Below are 20,738 nucleotides of genomic sequence, written 5' to 3' on the forward strand. Positions count from 1 at the left end.
AAGGTTTTCCATAGTTTTATAATAATTTACCAAATTCTTATAATTTATCAAATGAAACTATTGATGACGATTACGATTAAGTCTACTGTAAAATGTTTATATTTTTGTATAAGTTACGAAATAAAAATTAGTCAACCACTTCGTCTTTACTTCTGATACTTTCACTTACAGATAATTTTGATTGTTGGAATACTAAATAGTAGGTATGTGAGTCAAAATATTGGAGAATATTGAAGCTAGGTATTGATGAACATCTCTTTAACAAAAAAAGCCAGAGGAATAGTTGAAAACACCTTCATTACTTCAGTAGTAAGTCACATTTTTGAATAAAGAAAATCGAGGTGAAATGTACCAAGTCACTTTTTTCTCAAAAATTTGTAGGGTCAATATTTTTTTATGTTTAGTGCCAAAAATATGACCGTTGCAGAAACATTTGATCAAATTACAAAATATTTTATTTCACTACTTAGCAACACTAGTGCTTTGAAGATAGCTAACAACTTCAATCGTCATTTTCTTAATAATTCACTTTTGTGACTTAGTACACTTTACCTCTGAGGTGCTGTAATTACTGTAATTATTACTTAATATCTTCGCCCTATTAAAGAGCCGTCTTGTTTCTCTGCTTCTTCTTTTTTCTATCTCTTAACGATAAAAAGTTTAAATTTAAGTATAAATAAATAACTTTTTAATAGTAACGAAAATTAGAAAAAATAGCATTTTTCACACTTAATCGTTAAAAATAAAAAAACGACGTGGAAATTTCCGGAAACATATAGGTTTTGTTATTATAAGTACACATTAACGGAAAAACTCGTCAAATAGCTGGCTATTGCGAACTGCGAAGACCTAACAAATACTTATTTCCCTGGACTAAAAGGATGGGAAAAAAATTAACTTTGATTTTAACAAACAATAAATCTAATATCACAAACCAAAGGTTTTAAAATTAAAAGACAATCTTATTTTCAATTAAATATCGACAAAAAGTCAATAAACTCTTCACGGCGCCTAAAGCATTACTCATTTCTGTTATCAATTGTTTTTCTAAGAGCATTTCATGTTGTAAGTTTACTTTCTAAAGTACACCATACCAGGTGTTCCGGCTGAATGTTTAAAAACTTTAAACTAAACATTGCATGAGTCAGATTCATTGACGCGAGCTTTGTGTACAGGTAAAAAAGGAGTTATGAATTATAAACATGTGTTAATTAATGATTTGCTTATAACTACAGCAAAACTATTCGTATAAACATCACATAAAAACAAATTTCAATCATTTATTTGATTTTTTTGCAAACTGAACCTGTAGTCATAAATCAGATCGAATCGAATCAGTTAGGCCAGTACATGTTTGAAGAAAAAAACTTATATTATACTTTTTAAAATACTTTATTCAAATACCAACAATATAACAATGCTTGTTTACAACTTTTACACAATTATTAACTTCAAAAACTCAAATATTACTGTAATTAAACTGTCAACTCTGTTTATATACATTTTCTCATATCATAATTGATAGAGAATAACCGGTTGCTTCATGTTAAGAACTTCTATAGGCTAACAGGAATAGAGAATTTAAGTAATGTATACCAATCTTTATGATTATCAGCGTCAAACAGTTCTATTATGTTTTCGACCATTTCGTCTGATAGCGGATGGAAAGGCGTAGTGCGAATTTTCTTACCCAATACCCAAAATTTTCATTCATTCTTGCCATAATTCTGATTCAAAATTTCGTCCTTGATCAGAATTAACTCTAAAGGAACTCCATTTCTTGATACTAAATGTGTTATGAATACTTCTGCTACTGTAGTCGCTTCTTAATTAGTAAGGGGTGCAATTTCAGGCCATTTCGAAAAATAATCCATTCCGACCATTAAGTACTTGTTTCCGTTCTCTGTCGTCGGAATTGGACCGAAGAATATTCACTGCAAGTCGTTCAAAAGACTCTCTGGAAAGATATGGTGTCATTTTACTACGAATTCTTGTTCTAGGGCCTTTCTACCGTTACATATATCACATTTCTATATATATTCAGGGATTCTACAGTATTCACTGCCTTCCCTCGCTCAACCGTTTCCATCTCTCTCTGTTGTCCCATTCTCCATCGTTTAGACCTCTCTTACTCATGGCGTCGTCTACTTCGTTCCTCTAGGATTTTCGGGGTCGTCCTCTTTTCCTCCTTTCCATGGGGCTCCATTCGGTTATTCTTTTTATCCATCTGCTGTCACTAGTTCTTCTTACATGTCCATACCACTTTAGTCTTTTTTGTTCTATGTATGTTAGTGTGTCTGTTTCTATTGATGTTCTTTGCTTTATTTAGTCATTACTTCTCCTATTTATTCTTGTCACTCTGCAGCATCTTCGCAGGCATTCCATCTCTGTTGCTACTATCTTACTCGCATTTCTTACACTCATATTATCCATCTCGATGACAATTGATCCAGAAAAATCTTGAACTCTGGCCAGTGTTCTATTGACTCCAAAATGTCCCCCAGAAAGGTTGGTATGAAGTTCTTGCAACACACTTTTAATATATGATTTTATTAGTACCTCTTGTTGAACGGTACCTATTCCATCGGGACTTTCCCATTTTCGATATAATAGACCAGTGAAAACTACAGAGATTCCCATTGAGCCCAGTACGCCTTTATAGTTCCTCTTTATTTGGTTCTTTTTAAGGTTTTCCAGGGAAGTCTGACCATTATCTTCTTCCTGTTTAACTGTGGTTACCTGGAGAGTTACTTATTCGGTTATGTTCTCTTTTTCTTTAATCTGACACTATCTTTGGACCTGCAATTGGTTCAAAGCATCTTGGAATTCTTTTAATTGTCTATTTAATACCTACATTCTGTAAAATTGACAACTGTTCTATTGACTTTTCTATTTCATTTTTACTAATCGCTAGTTCAAATAATTAATTTCAAATTCCAAAGTATCTTTTACCTTTCTACAGTCAGTTATGGGAAAACGGTTTCTTAGAGATCTATCTCTACTAGTACTTTTAGTAAAACTATGTGACGAGCTTCTGGATATTGATCTAGGCTAACTTCTGACGTTATTCTTTAGTTCTTCTGTCCTTGTCTGAAATCGACTTCTGGAATTATTTCAAAAATGTCCTGTTCTTCCGCAAGTTATTAGTTAAACATTTTGCAGTTAGCTTAAAATTTGGGATAAAATAGGTTGTTGGTTATCTGTGTTTGTGACTTCTTTATTTTCTTGAAATCATATTTCTTTTAATTTTGGGCAAAATCTGGAAATGCTTTTCACCGCTTTATACTCCTGGACTATTAGTGCTCCATTTATGTTGAAATCGGAGAGCTTTTTGAATTTTGTATACCATGGAGTGTTGCAGTTTCGCAACTGTTAATAAACATTTATTAAATATTAAGACTTTATGGTAGTTTTGATTCTCCCCGTATATCAAGATTTCATGTATAAGGGTGCATCTGGGTTAAAAACTACATGCTACGAGACGGGCAATCTGCAAAATGACACAGATGTGTATTGGAGATAAGCGATGCATCTACAACATCAGAGTCGAGTTTTATCTCTCAAACCACACACATGTGTGTGCGTTTGGGTTAAGAGTATCTTAAGACACTTGCCATCGGTCCTTTGACCGAGGAAGTCGGTTTGATGCAGAAAAGTTGCATTTGAAATTTTGTGGTTCCTGTTGTTTGTCGGTGAAGACATCTTTTGCAATAGCCAGGGTGCTATCTTTTCATTGGGTAAGGAACAATACATCATAATTCTGTTGCTGCATGGGCTAAGTACGTTTATTTGGTGCCCAATTATTACATATTGTGTCGCGATTTTGAACTTTTGAACTTTATTCAGAACATTTAACGTTATTACCTTTAAGTAGATTTGTATATTTATTAGATTAGAATAATTTCACTATTCTTTTTGTATATATATCACAGTGTTGTGTATTTTATTACCTAATATTAACTCATAATGTGTATTATGAGTATACTTTTGCATTGAGTTTAATAATTTGTTTTATATGACATATATATTCATATTTTTTATTTTTTTGTATAATATTATTTCTATCTATAACGTGGTATATATACAATCGACAGTTTTGTTTTGTTTATGGTTCTCTTTTTGTGTGTCGTTACGTATCGATTAATATTTAAGTTTGTACTACATATATTCTTCTTCTTTTAAGTAATATATTCTTCTTTTTTATAATTCTATATGGGGTTATGTATATTTATGATTGCTTTTGCTTCTTGTTAAAAATAGAGTTTTATACAGTCCACTGGTTTCATTTCTTTTCTTTATTTGAATATACATACCCAATCCGAAAGGGGGAAACCAGCGAGTTCTAGATTGAACAGAATATCTTCTCTCCCCCTTCAGGATGACCAAAATTGTTATATTGAGGTCATCGTATGTGCAGAACGCAACATGGAGCAAAAATATACATAAAAAATAAACGGATTAACAGGAACAAGGATAGAATATCACTAGAAAGAAGAGCAGCAGCAAAACGATTAAACAGAAAACGGTATCACAAAGAAGAAAGTAAAAAATAAACCTTTAAAACCTAATCGTAAAGAATATCGTATTCTCTGACGCAGATCAGCAATATTTTGTGGATTTGTCTGATATACCTTAAACTTTAGCTAACCTCACAAAAAAAATCAAATGGGGTAAGATAATGTCTTGATGGAAACCTTGTTGAGTGATTTTGTGATTATGTCGGTTATTGCACCTATTATTCCATTCTCCAACATATTGAAGTATTTTTCGTCATTGAAATTTTCAATGAATATTAGGCCCACAAGAAATTCCCAATATACCTGCCCATTCATTTAACTTTTTCGGAAATTATATTTCGGACTTTAGTTGAAGGTGAAGGACCAGAAATACTAAAATCAGAAATACTGCATGCTATAAAGTTAGCAAAGAACAAGAAAGCCGTTGGCCCTGATAACATACCGACAGAGATGTTAAAGCTTATAAATGAGGAAAACATTGGAATACTGGTCAAGCTTTTCAATGATGTCTATTCGACTGGTGATATCCCTGAAGATTGGTTAAAGTCCGAATTCATAACACTACCAAAAAAACAACGTCCGAAAAACTGTAGCGATTATAGAATGATAAGCCTTATGAGCCACACTTTGAAAATATTTCTACGCATCATCCACAGTAGAATCAGAGATAAATGTGAAGAAGACCAGGATGAAACACAATTTGGCTTCAGAAATGGACTGGGAACTCGGGACGCCCTCTTTGCACTACATGTATTACTGCAGAAATGTCAAGATCAAAGGAAAGACGTCTTTGCTGTATTTATTGACTATGAAAAAGCGTTTGATCGAGTACAGCATCACAAATTAATTACAATATTAAAAGATAAAGGAGTTGATAGTCAAGACATACGATTCATAGAAAAGTTATACTGGCGTCAAACAGCGACAGCTCGCATAAACGGAAAATCAACAGAAGTATGTAAAATACAAAGAGATGTCAGACAGGGTTGTATACTATCCCCACTGTTATTTAATTTATATTCAGATAGAATATTTAAAGAAGCGCTGCATAATTTGGAATGGGGCGTGAAAGTTAATGGAATTCTGATAAATACAATCAGATATGCAGACGATATAGTTATTTTAAGTGATGACATGAATGGATTACAATGCCTTTTAAATGCCATTGATACAGTGGGAAGAGAGTTTGGCCTAAACATAAACTGTTCAAAAACAAAACACATGGTTTAGCACATCAAGATGCACGATTATATGTTGATGGTCATATAATTGAAAGAGTGTCCAGTTTTAATTATCTTGGTTGCCATATTACTGAACAACTAGATCCAGATCAAGAGATAAAACGTAGAATCGAGATAGCCCGCACGACATTTTTAAAAATGAAGTCATTCTTCTGTAATGATAACTTGCAATTTCAACTTCGAAAGCCCATGGTTAAATGCTACATTTGTTCAGTCCTCTTATACGGTGTCGAAGCATGGACATTAAAAATATCCACCATTAATCGTCTGGAGGCCTTTGAAATGTGGCTACACAGACGTATACTAAAAATTCCATGGACGGCTATGCTGACAAATGTGGCAGTCCTTGAGAGAGCAAATGCTGCTTGCGAGCTGCTTGATAACATCAAATGTAGAAAGATGGCCTATTTTGGACACGTAGTAAGGGGAGACCGATATAATATTCTTCAACTTATTATGATGGGTAAAATCGAAGGACGCAGAGGAATTAGTAGAAAGCAGGCCTCTTGGTTGAAGAATATCAGGGAGTGGACAGGAATGAGGAAAGCTGAGCAACTCTTTAGAATAGTTCAAGACAGAGACAGTTTCGCCATGTTAATCGCCAACGTCAAGGGGACTTGATAGGGCACGTTAAGAAGAAGAAGGAAATTATGTATGACCTCAAGGAATAAACAAGTATTTGTATCAGACGAGTACTAGACATTCTGACTGTGGATTCACTGGATGTACCATTCAAATAAAACGATTAATTTTTACAAACAAAAATAGATTATTTTTACTATTTAATCAGTTAGTAAATAGGAAAAAAATATTAGTGTATTTATATTTTTATAATCTGAAAACTTATCAAACTTTGATACCATTAGGGATTAGAACAAGTTTAAAAATCGACGTGTTTAAGCGAAACAAAATTACCAGAAAGATTTATGCTCTAGCATAAAGAGAAGAAGAAATAAAAATAGAAAAGACAAAAAGATCACGCTGTTGTTAAATGTTTTTAGAATTGATGAAAACATAAATGTTTAAAATGTAAAGTGCTTTTAAATTTTATCGATATTTTATTTTTATTTTTGCAAAATCTACTTTTTTACTTAGTTTTATTGATTTTGGTAACTGGCCTAATTTAATGGTGGCCGATTGCCAAAAAACACCAGATGCAAATTTACATCTATCAATAAAAGTAAATATTTCAATAATCTAATTTATTATTTTATTTGCAGATATCATCCTATATACGAAGCTGACTCTAGATGTGTTGGATCAGTGTATTATCATCAACCGCAGCGACCAAAACAAGAGTGTTGGTATCAACGATTTGGTGCCCTTAATATGACTTAAAAATGGTGGAAAAGTACATTTTAGTGATGGATATGTGCAAATTTGTGATCCTATTAGTGTTATACTTTTCGTCTTGTTCATGTTATCCCGCAAAACCCTTAAACGAAAGATCGCCGGATCTCACATGGGAAGCCTGGTTGTTAGTCGACGACCAAAATCAAAACAAACAACTTTCAGACGGAGTGCTACGTAGAAGAATAACCCCTAAATCAGTTTTTATAGCACCAACTTTTAGCCCAGAATCTTTACCAGCTTGTGCAGAAGGTTATAGTTCGGATCATTTGGGCAGGTGTATAAAAATTATTAAACTGGACCAAGCTGCTCAGTACGAGTTTCTTATAGAAAAGTTAAAAGAAAAATTTACCCCAGTGGATTATGATGACGACTATTACGACGAGGAGCTTCCTACCCCTGGACCTTTTCAAGTAAATATCCCTCTCGATACGCAAAGTGATCAGAGCGATGATACTATTGAAGAATCAGACGTTGCTATTATAGTATCTCCTACAAAACCTCAGTATAGTATCCAAAAAGGTAATGTAGACAAAAGAGATGGTGATACAGCAGAGACAGCAGATCAAGATCTTCAAGAAGAGCAGCTTAAGCATCTTGCCGAAACCACCACTACCACTATAATACCCCCAACGGAAAAGATGACAACTTTTCTAACCCAAACTACTGACGGGATAACAGAGACAACTGAACCTATTATTAGTACAACAATAGTTAGTACTACAGTTGCAGAAACTACTTTGAACACAGATTGGACAACAGAAACTAAGATGACAACCTCATCACCAAAACCAGTATCTGTGGACTCTTCTGTAGCTGAAGCTAATATAGTGCGGTTTCCTGACGATGTAGAACCAAAAACTCATGTGAGATTTCCTAGTGCTATTGGTGCGGAAGCCACCCAAATTCCCCCTTCTGTAAATATAGATCCCCGATCTCTCGACACCCGACAGTCTGATGAACCTATCATTGATTTCGATTTAATCAACTTCCGACAACCACAGCCTCAAGAGAACAATTCGAATAGAAGAAACCGAGAGAAAAACAACGGGTTGTTTTTTTTACCACCAAGATGGACTGACAGCACATATCAGCGACCGGTGGTCCTAAGGTTCTCCAGAAAACACGCTTATCTGGACATGGAACAATTCAAAAAACCAAACTACTACAGGTCTATTCCTACTGACGATTTTGCTTACCTGTTCAAATTCAAACATAAACAGTCGGATCAGAGGTGATCATTTATGTAATTACTTTTTTGTAATGTATAGGTATTTATCTTGTGTATAGATTAGAATATTTTACTGTATCAGTACCTTATATTTCGATGTTTATTAGGGTGGTTTTATGTAAAACTGTAGAAGTGAGAAAGCTTTAAATCGAATATGTGTCTCTAAGGTTCTATTGAGAAATTATTTAAAAACTATTTGCTTCTAGCACTATAATTAAGTTTTTAGAAAAATAGTATCCATAATATTGTTTTTATTAATGAAATTAGCTGTTTTGTAATTCAATTTATAAAATAAATATTAATCAAATTTTATCAAAGATGTGCTCTTGTAAGCGTTTCCAGTCATCTGATTTTTTGTTCTGGTAATAATGTATTGGTAAGAGTATAAATTATCCCTTATCCTTATACTTTTTCTCTAGATAACGAAAGTAATTATGTAACGTCTTCTATAAATAATTTTAAATCGTCATATATTGATTAACTTATTACTTCATCATATACAGAGTAAACCAAAAGACTGGAAAAGTCTAATTATATCTTAAATAATTGTTTCGAATTATACAAATACAGGGATACACCTATTTTGCAATATGAAGATTTGAAATATGATGTTTGTAACGTTGTCAGATTTACCATTTTTCTGATAGCATTAGTCTATTTGGTTTTTTAAATGCAACACCCTGTACATTGTACCTGTATTGAAATCTGCACTTGAATACCAGTTTAACCGTATACAATACTTATTTTATGCAGTCAGAAACATTTTAAAAAGAAAACAAAAGTCTAGAATCTTAGAAAAATAAAAATACAATATACAAAGTGTTGAATTTAAAAAATCAAAGTGACTAATATTAGAAAAATTGTAAATTTGGCAACATTGCAATTAAAATTGAAATCTTTATATTGCATAATAGGCCTATCTTGGTTGTACAATTCGGACCATCCATTTAAGAGATAGTTAGGCGTTTCCAGACATTTGGTTCACTCTGTATAGTAGTTCATCTTTACTTTATATCATCATTGGTTTGACAACCCTTGACTGATCTTGCTGTGCTATAAAATATTGTTTCTCCATTCCAACGTCTTAAGCACTTTGTTTTTCCAGTTTACTTTATTAACAATCTTCAGGTCTCGTTCCGTATATCTGAGTCTAGGACTCGCCTTTGGTCTTTTTCGTATTGATGTCTGATTAGTTAGCAAATCTTAGATTCATCCCATTCTGACCTCAATGTTGTGTCACGTGACTAGTTAACCCAGATATGTGAAGTCCTTTAAAGTTATATTATCATATTGTTATGATTTGTAGGTTGAAACTTTTCATTATGCCTTCCTCTTTGTATTAGAACATTATTTTGATATTTCCTTTAGTATATTTAGTTTTGCGTTAATTTGTTGTTTTAATTTTTGATGTTTCGCTGTTTCTTTTATTTTTATAATATCCAATGTTAGTTTATTTTGTCTACTTTTAATTTTTTCCAATCGAAATTTTCTATATATTTTTGATTAATATAAAGTCGATCTGCTTTCTGACTGCATGCTCATTTGTATCAGTATGTGACCTTCGGGCGCACAATTATCTGTCAAGTAATTGGAAGTCTGTGTCCATATTAAAAATTAATTTTCACTTTGACAGAAATTTACAAGTTAAGTCCCTTTCATTTCTCCCATCCAAGCCAAATTAGACGTAGAGTATATATTTATTAATTAATCCTTTGTTCTATAAGGAAATTTGAACTGTTATATTGTATCATCAGTGATGCAGTGGCGCACCGAGGGGGGGGTTGGGGTTAAACCCCCCCCCAGGACCCCATTCCGACACTGTTACTTACACATTTTAAGGACTCAAAATGGAGGTAACATCATAAAAAAAAATTTGGTGACCAACCCCTCCCCCCCCCCAGAGGCAAATTCTAGGTGCGCTACTGCATGGAAGATTTTCAATTATGTTTACACCAGTCGTTTTCAGTCTCCACATCCTAAGTGTGCAGGAGAAAATTTTAAAGATTATGTATAATTTTCTCATCTGAATTTGGAATAGGAGACGTTAGCTATCTCTATGATCATGACTCATTGGATTGAACTTTGGAGTATTTTGCTACAATTATTAGAACCTTGCATTATGGAGTATACGTTTTCCTCATTATCAGTCGGCTTTTGTTATTATATTTCTACATAAATTACTTAGCATATAATAATATCAATTTTCTTCACAAATGTTTTATCTAACTGTGTTTTTCCATCTCTCTTCCATATTTTCTTTGACCTTTCCCCCTACTCCCTACATAAACTTGTCCTTAATGATTTCTTGAATTATATTATTCTGATTTGTAGGATCTATCGTACTTTGATTGTCTCATTTTAGTCTACACTTGGATACGTCCTCTAATATATTAACGTTCATTTTTATTCTTTTTTTTTGTTATTACCCCTCTCATCCAGCTAAGTATTCTTATTTCTGCAATATGCATTGTCGTTTTTTCCTTTTAATATACTATAGACTACTATAATAGCCACTTATTTGAGTTTAATAACAACTTTATTAAATTTATAACGTTACAGCAACGTGGTATACTATTCTTCTACTTCTTCTTCAAGATATATTCAAACCTGACAGCTGTCATTTATTAAGTCAAGTCACAGTAAGTCTTCTTCTTTTTAAATTAGTTATGTGGCCTGTTACTACATACATTTTTTTTTTCATTTTGTCGGCTTTCTAACGTTATTTAACGATCTCTCAGTCAATAATTATGCCGTCTAAAACATGATCATGTATGTTTTTCTTGGCTGTGGATAACTATAACTTCACGATAACTATAACTTATACTTTTAAAATCATTTCTCGCCATTTAAAGTTATCATTTTGTTTGTAATGGCAACTTAATCTTCAAGTCAACATTATACAATGCATGTTTTTCTTTTACTACTACTATTTTTCTTCGATAAGCTTGCTTCATTGTTTCAATATTTCCTCTAATTCCCTTTTTTTAAATTAAGAAGACCATTTCAGACTTTTAAACGCCAAGGAGTGTCTCTATTTTCCTCTTACCTGATCTACATAGTAGGTACCAAGAAGAATAAATAAAAACTGAACACAGCATTAATACAATCCTCCTGTTATTAAAGACACAAGTTCTTACTCCATCATACATACCTCTCACGATATTCACATACTAACCGATAACTCTCTTATTCTATGTCCAAATATGCTTTCCAAAGATCAATTAACGTTCTATAAGTAATATCTTCATATTTATTCATATATATTTTAAAATTAAAACTCACGTCCCTTTCTCTCTCACGAATTCTGAGGTGCCACTTTGAACAGTTAAGGCTAGACTCCATTTAATTTAATACGTCCAAATATCTTCCTTTCAATGATTTTTTTTTTTTCGAGGATTTCAAGGTTTCTTCTTGTATTTTGTGTCATCATCCATGTCTCGCATCTATAACATAGTATTGGTCTGATAACAGTTTTGTAATCTCTGATTTTCGATCTCCAGTGTGTGGTTTTGGACCGGAACACGAAAATGGTGAGTGAAAAATAAGCTTTGTTTCCCTTTCTTCTTTGAATTCCTAGTTCTCTTCTATCCATGCTTAGTTTAACTCCCAGATCTGTGAAACTTTCTACTGTTTTAATATCGTCCTCAAATTTAACTGTACGTCTGTTTTCCTTAACTCTTGTTTGTGTTGGCTTTATTGTCTTTTGAATATTTATTTCTAGTCTTATCTCTTTTGGCCCTATTTTTAATTGTGAATATATTTCTGCCGCCTTTTCCGTTCTGCGAGACAATACTGATGTCACTGACATAGGCGGCAACCTGTACTCATTTATTTGGTCGGAGATTAGCTCTTCCTATATTCGACTGTCTTATCAATTATTCAAAGTCAGGTTGAGCAATGCCGGTGTCAGCTCGTCTTCTTGCTGACAGTTATTGCTGTGTATTTGGGTGTCTGCTAATTGCATGGTAGGCCTGTTTAAAATCTATGAATACTTATAATGTGCATGTCAATGTTATATTTCCATGATTTGTTTAGAATAAAAAAGAAGCGAGGTGAAAATGATTCACCTCACTTATTTTTATATATCGCGTAATTTTTTGTTCGTTGTTCTCCTCTAAAATCATAAAAATGGACTATTTCTAAAACATCAAGTCTGTTATGTCATTAGTATTTTGATGGATCCATACAGACTGTCTTCAGTATACTATTTAAACATAATTTTTTATCATACACTGGTTGTCCTGTTCAACTTATTTATTTAAGATGCCAATTGAACCACTAACGTATAGAATATTTTAACGCTTTCTTACGATCTGCGACCACCATGTATACTGAATGTTTTGTATCGTTAACTGATCGTGTAAAGTAGGAGTTTAATTGAGTTCAATTTGATTTTCGGTTAATTTAATCAACTCACCAAGCCCGAAGAAAATGTTTATTTTTATACATACATTACAGCTGTTCCATTTTTTGTTTTCACTGTGATAGGAATATTTTAAAAATTTCACCTTCATTCTTAGGGTACTTGCCATAAAATGGAGGACTTTTAAAAACTTTTAATTTAGAACAACACGTACCATTTTAAGTTATAGTATAATTTTTACTTTGATTGCATTTTTGAGTAAACCAAGCGTCACATTTTTGGTAGGTAGGAAACGGAAGTGTCTGCAATTCATCTTATTTATTTGAAGCCATGCTTTTTGCAACTAAATTAAATGAGTTACATAGATACATTTGTAAAGGATGAGTTGCATTTAACAGATGCATAGTAAAGTGCTTTTTAACCCAATAAAAGTTATGTCCAGAAATCCTTTGAATCAGTCAATATGCATTTGTCTACTGATACTGATTGTAATTTTGATAAAACGTTTGAATTTTTATGATTCCAAGTCTTATTTAAACCTGTCCTTTTAGGTATCGGTTGTTTTGATCATTAGATCCCTATTCTCCAGAGCTACAGTCGGGCATTCCTCATTTTCTTTTAATATCCTGCTTTCGTCTATTCTTTGTATACCTGTGCTTACTATCATAACTGATTCTTCTACAATAATCTGAAAGTCTTCTTAAGCAAAGTCAGGCAATATTAAGAAATCCTGTAATATTTAATCATGAAAGAAAAATATGTTTTAACTCTTTTATTCAATAATCTTTATTTATCACTGAAGGATTTTTTATAATCTCAAAGAACAAATAATTACATTGAAAATACTTCAATTTTCATATAAACTCTTTATCGATGCGTTCAAAGTCAAATGGAAACGTTTATATCACTAGTTCGTGGCAATTAGTGGTAAATAAAGTGATAGAGATGATATTAAACAAGGAAATTATATTTTATATATTTATTATACTACTTACGAAGAGTTGCCGTTTGTTGCAAGTTTAAAGTTACACTTTCTTGAGAGTTGTATAGACGGTCCAACTTCACTTTCGCCGTAATATGCGCAAATCAAGAAGAGAGAGCATGGCAAAAAAGACAAAAGATTTTCTCGCAGCTGAGAGAAAAAAGTGTCTTGCACTTCTAGCCCATCAAAAAGCATTGCGCAACTCAAGGTCAGAGACAAAATGCGTTTGGGCAGGCACTACATTAGTATATTGATTTCTAGCTGCATAATATAGACATTACTTCGTTGAACTTTTGTTGTTAACTTTCAATGACCGAAGAAGAGGTAGATTGAAAATTATGAGGGGATCACTTTGCAACTTGAAATATCTTTTGTGTATACTCTCCATTTATATCTTAGTCCAAAATATCTAGACTTTTAAGAAAACTCATTATCCGTTTCAGATATAGCTTGGTTACTTGATCAGATTCTGAAAATACCTGTTCCAAATATGTATGTTGTTGGCGATTTTCTACTCTGTATTCCTAGACAGTATTCGCCTGTTTCCTACAGATTTTCGCAAAATCTACATGTTGCCCACTTAACCATTTTACAGAAACAGTATCTGAGTGAACAGTGTGTAGTGAAAACACCTGTGATTACTTTTTGAGTTTAATTTTCTGAAGAGTATTTTTGCGTGGTGGGCAGAAGGTTACAATGGTGTTTTTGCTTGCCTTGGCCTAGACTATTTTCCTAGTTAACTGCACCAAGTTCCTTTTCACATTTTCGAACATCTTCTATTTTGTAACTTTTTTGTATACCACAAATGGTTCTGGTCCAATAAAAGGAGTTCTAACTCTAAGGACTGTTTATAGTTTCAAATTATTACGCACTCACTCAAGTTGCAGAATTAAGACTCTTCAATACTTAGCTGTCAAAGAAATAAATATTTTGGTCGAATTGAGGGACTCTTGAACACAAAAGTCTACTGATAGTAATAGTTAAAATTATAAGATATAATTTGTCAAGCGCTGGAAGGACTTTCAAAATTTTGCCAGTCGCGCGTCGGCGCAGAGAGCAGACAGAGAAAGTATTTGGAGAGAAAGAGATGGAATACACCGGGACTCGTCTACCTGATTATTAAACGTAGTTTACAGGTCGAGTTGACTTCTCTTACTAAGATAATTTAAGGTAATTTTGCTGCGCATCAGGTGGGTGTACCGATTGTAGTATTTTCAAAGCCATTAGCAGTTTTGACAAAGTGTAAATGATCTATTTCAACGTTATATTTAAAATTATCTCTATTTCGTTGATCAGTCATGGTCAGTTTATCTTGTAATTTCTTTTCCTTAATATTTTGGGAATTTGTTGTCAGAATAATATCAACACTTCAGTGACCTACTACAAATCTAAATATCAAATTTTGTACGACGCCTACTAAGTCAAAAATATATAAATGAAAATATATCGATAAAAATGAGTTAGTGCTTAATGAATTGTATACTACTGTGGTAGATAAAACTTTGTACATTACATTTTCTGTCAGTATTATATTATATCATACATCACTTTTTTATTTATCACCATAGTATTTAGAATTTGAAACGATTGTTAAAATTTTAGGTATAATCAAATTGTATAACCAAAATAATTATGTATTTGAATGTACAAATTGTAAAGTATGTATTATTGTATTAAGTATGTAAGTATTATTTATTATAGACGTATACAAAATAGCTATTGTGTTTTGATGTAATTTGTGCCAGTACAGTTGTCGAATTTGTCTAAAACGTCGCAATAAACTTTTAAAACCATATCTTGACTTTTATCACATCCGCAAATATCTCTACTGTGGTCCTTGTAGTAATTTATGACGAGAAGGCATTAATAGACAAATCGTTTAAGCATAGCGTCATTTATTTAAAGATGGTAAAAATACCTTCATACAAAAGAACAATGGTTACCTTCTAGAATTTACGACAAAAGTAAAAGCGGATTTTTAACTGCGTTTTCTTACAACATAAAAACCCTAGATCATTGTAGCCAACAAAATAACAAAAAAAGTTACAAAGTATTAGGGATAGATAACCCACGATACACCCTGACATTTGGAGAAGTCGACAGCCTGCACCATAGCATTTTTTACAATCCTGTCTCCAAGAATCGGATCCCACCAAAGAAATAAAATCCTGGCTTATTGTATGTTGACAGTGGAAGAAATTGCAAACCAGATAATAAAAAACTAATTATAGCTGGAGAAATGAACGCTAAATCAGTACAATGGGGAGCACCCCAAAATGATAATGAAAGAGACATGTGGGATGACTTAATCCTAGACATTAACTTGACAGTAGATAAACTTGACAATGGCAAACCGACATTTATAAAAGGAGACAGCCAGCCGCATATAGATATCATGCTAGCGACGAAAACAATGAGAAAGAAAGTAGCGGAATAGGATGTGCTGGAAGGAGAAATCTTTACTTATCACAAACATATACTCAAAATAAAATAAAACGTAAAGAAAAATAATAGTGACAGAAGAATTAAATATATACATAAACAAAGATTAAAAGAAGTTAAAAGGGCAGTGAAAGATAACCCTAACAATTTCACAGAAGGCTACGAAAAGACTAAAGAACTGGCCAGAAAGTTCTGCCCACAAGGCAGAACAAGAAGCCGCCCATATTGATGGACGGATGATATAGAGGGAATAAGGAAAAAAGATATATTGAGTTAAGAAGGAAAGTCGCCAGAGATAGAAAAAATTCACTTGGTGATGGCTGAGGAATAAATAACCAAAATAAGAAATTAATAAAACCTAGAGAAAACATTTGGGGAGATGTATATAAGATTTGATTTCATATATTTCAATCAATGATATAAGATAATCACTCAAAATTTAATAGGCAATACAATTCTAAAAATTGAAGAAAGTTTGGGCAGGCAGTACATTAGTATTAGGTTTCGAGCGAATAGCGAACTAGCAGAGGAATTATTTCCAAAAAGAGAAATAATTAATTTTACCCCAGAACAAACAGGAACGTCAACTGAATTGTCAAAAGAATAAATTATGGAAGCAAGAAACACATTAAAAGCTAGAAATGCACCATATCCGGATAAATTATTACCAGAAATCGTCAAACTCATTATAGAAGAAAAAGCTGAATGGATTAAAGACGTCGTGAATTTCATGAATATTCTGTGAAGAATGGAAACTGATCAACCTATTACTTATTCCAAAACCTGTGAAAGAATCGACAAACAAGGGGCTTTTAGACCAATATGTCTACTAAATACATTAGACAAGATTCTAGAAATGCTGAGTAAAAAATAGACTTGAAAAAGAAGTAACAGAAAAAGGAGGAATATATGAACGCCAATATGGATTTAGGAAGGGGAACCTTGCAATAGATGCAGTGGGAAGAGTAATAGAAATAGTAGCCACATGTAGAAGTAGGTTGTTGGTGGAAGTGGTGGTCTTTCTAGGTGAAGAATGCTTTTAATTGTGCAAGCTGGAAAACAATAATAAATATATTTGGCAACTTGGAAGTATCTCTATACGTTCAAAATTTAGTAAAGAAATACTCCACAAAAAGATAAATAAGCATAGCAAAGGGCAAACTAATAGAAACATTGGCGGATGTGCCAAATGGCATGGTTCTCGAACCGCTGTTGTGAAATATTTTATATAACATTCTAGAACAAGATCTATGAGAAGGGATACATGTCATATACAGACGACTTATGACTACTTGTAGAACACAATGTTAATTGCCTTATCATGAACTCAGCAAATACTGCACTAGAAAGAGTTAAAGTTTGGTTAGAAAACGTAGATCTAAAATTAGCTTCTCAAAAGACAGCAGCAATCATACTCAAAGGTCAGAGAGACAGGTATCATATCCCCTTCATGCTGGAAGGAGAAAAAATATTTTCAGTAAACAAGGTGAAATATTTGGACGTCATTCTTGATTGTAAGCGAATATTTGGTGGACACGTCAAATATATCGCTAATAAGGCTGATCAAATAACTGCGGTACTAGCCAGAATTATGCCTAAAATAGGAGGACCTAGTGCAGGAAAAATACGAATTCTTACGGAAGTTGTCCGTCGACTCGACAATTTTATCTCGCATCAAGTACTAAACAAACAAAAGTTTAAATTAATATTGCAAAAACACAAAGAAAATCTTTGTTAAGGGTCGTCTGCGCATACCGGACGTTCTCAACTGTAGCTCTACAGGTTATAACGGGAGTACCACCCATGCACCTGTGGTTATAGCGCGAGTACCACCCATACATGTGCAAAAATAATGGGAACATAAACGGAGGACTATGTGGACGGGGTGTTAATCCTGAATGTGAAGGAGTGGATCAATTGCAATTACAAGAGCATGAACCACTTTACACAATTCGTAACAGGCCTTGGATTGTTCAGAGTCTAGCTCGAGAGAATAGGCAAAGCAACGGATGGTAACTGTGTGGACTGTAGAGTTAATGACACAGCTGAGCATTGCGTGTTTAAATGTAATACTATTTAATGAAGATATAGCCGAAATATGCGCAAAAGTAGGAATATTCAGAGCGGAAGAGCATTTTTAAGGAAGTTTTGGATGCAATAACAAAAATTATAAAAAGAAAGAAATTCTAGAAAGAGAAAGCAAAGACAGGTATAAATCAAATATAAAATATAAACATACAGATAAATAAAAAAGGGATATGGGAGGCTGAGCGCTAGATTAAACAGTCCGCATATACATGCCACGCACGTAATCCGAGAGTGGTTTAGTTGTGAGGCAGGGTACCATGGATCCATCCAGAGGAAATACCCCCAAAAGGGAAAATGCGTTCAGATGTACTATATCTACTCTGAATCCAACTCATGCCAAGTATGATTTATATGGTACTGTCTTTAGAGGATTTCCACTGACACAGAACAAAAGCTTAGTGTCTGGTCAATTAAAGAATATGTATAAAAACGTAAAAGCATAGAAGTGATGAAAATTAACTTGAACGCAACAAAAATATCAAAGCTGTGGTTCGACCCCAAAATCAGATATTTAGGATTATGATAAAAGGAAATCATATGTATAGTATAATACTATAGCAATAAAACAATTGATACCTACCAAAAATATAACAAACTATATCAATTCTAAGATAAGGCATATAAAAAGAAAATATTGGACATAATTTATCAAATAGGTGGAACATGACCTTTATGAAGAACAACGAAAAGTTTTGAAAATCCTCAGTGGGATCCATAGAGCAATGGATATCCCATATACAAGACTTGCTATAAAAGCAGAAGAAGGAAAAAGTGATGAAATCAGCATAGATAAAAATCGAGGATGATATCAATTTAAAAATGAGAAAGCCCAGTACACAGTGACATACCAAATATACTGAAAATACTGAAGGGAAACAATAAATGAAAGCATAGATATTTTTTTCTCCATGGAAGTCGTCTGTTATAAATCAGGCGGCCAATTAGCTTCTTGTACATCTTTTACTTATTCATGATACCCATTTAAGAACTCTGTAAGTCTTCACCAGCTTGTACAGGTCTAGTGGATGGTCACCATATGTTTTTTGGAATAATTTGTTAGTCAACAAAAGGACATAATAGGATTCTTATTATGTCTATGCATTTGCCATTTAGAATCTAGTAGCTTGCATTCATGAAAGACTTAGTTGACTGTTTCACGTTCTGTGAAATAGAATATGTCACCTCAGACTCTATGAAGTAGCTTCATTAATCATTGTATATACTCCAAGGAAAACGGAAATCACTGATTCATCATCATCGAACTGACCTCCCAAACACGACAATAAAAAAGAAAGACAAATATAAACACTTCTTAAAAACTCTTGGAACCAAATCATAGCAGGCAGTGATTATAATGCTAAAAATATAGTATGGTGAGCTAGAGTTACTACTAGCCACTAAAGGTCATGAGCTATTAAATAAAATGTCTTCCAATAATCTAAACTATGTGTCAACAGAACCCACACATTGGCCTTTGTACTCCAATAAAACACCAGATCTTGACTTTACCACAATCATAATGCATATTTACTCCTATGTAAATCACAAACTGATGTATCCTACCCTGAAACAAAAATGCAAATTGGGAAACACTTCAAGAGTTTCTATATAAAGCAATATTAAAATGCTATTAAAAACACCTGTAAATGTCAAATTGGCAGTAACCAATCTCATATATAACATGCAGAACCATTGATTCAGCAAATTTGTGTGTTTATATACAACTATTAGTACCTATTACACTTTGAATTGTGGTGTACCCACTGTGAAATGGAGTGCAGTGACCCATTTAAATAAAAATAAGTTGCAGCGACTGTTGATATGTCCACATCCATTTTAGTTCTTCCAAACACGCATGATACAAATATTTGGCAGGTTTGTGTGGAGTAGCATATTTGCATGCTGAATAACAAATATTTGGTCAAATACAGTGAAGCTGCATAACAAATAACACACAGAAAAATGTGGTGGCACCAGAATCAAAGATTTAAAGTGTAATGTCTGAGGTTTTTACAAATAATATTAAATAAAACCCAGTACATTTAACATAAAAATACATTTTATTCAAACATTACTCTTTGTCCCCAATAAGTAAAATGAAAATCAGCTTCACAACAAATTTTAACACTTTTGTGTTAAGTGATGGCAGTTTTGCTTTACAAACATTTTTGTTATTGCATATCAATAAAATGTTGATTTCGTATAACTTTAGTAATGATCTTTAATGGTAATCTGTTATCAGGTGAAATACAATTTGCTGTCAAACATACAATTTACATCAACTGAATGATAAAGGATAAACTTTTTGTCACAAATTTACAGATAATTGAGAAAATAATCAAAATTACAGTTGTAACTTCCAGAAGGGAGAACAACTTATGAAAATTACATTTAGGCATACATCAGTTATAATCAACCTTCTGTATCTTAGATGAAATACAACATTTAAATCAATTTTTGCAAATTGTATCAAATAATAATGGAAGGTAATAATGATATGGTTAATATAAAAAGCAAATATCAA

General features: G+C 32.9%; 2 protein-coding genes across 5 annotated transcripts in view; both read left to right on the forward strand.

Moving 5' to 3' along the window:
* Positions 1 to 15,477, forward strand: part of LOC140445786 (uncharacterized) — a 321,172-nt gene extending 305,695 nt beyond the window's left edge. For all 4 annotated transcript variants that reach the window (XM_072538129.1, XM_072538132.1, XM_072538130.1 and 1 more), the window contains one exon: positions 6,979 to 15,477. In XM_072538129.1, coding sequence (XP_072394230.1) covers positions 7,099 to 8,346 — 1,248 coding nt within the window. In that variant the 5' untranslated portion in view covers positions 6,979 to 7,098 and the 3' untranslated portion in view covers positions 8,347 to 15,477. The remainder of the gene's footprint in view (positions 1 to 6,978) is intronic.
* Positions 1 to 20,738, forward strand: part of BicC (protein bicaudal C) — a 635,428-nt gene that overhangs the window by 453,723 nt on the left and 160,967 nt on the right. The window lies entirely within an intron of this gene.

Source organism: Diabrotica undecimpunctata, chromosome 7 (genome assembly GCF_040954645.1).
Source record: "Diabrotica undecimpunctata isolate CICGRU chromosome 7, icDiaUnde3, whole genome shotgun sequence".
Classification (NCBI taxonomy): domain Eukaryota; kingdom Metazoa; phylum Arthropoda; class Insecta; order Coleoptera; family Chrysomelidae; genus Diabrotica; species Diabrotica undecimpunctata.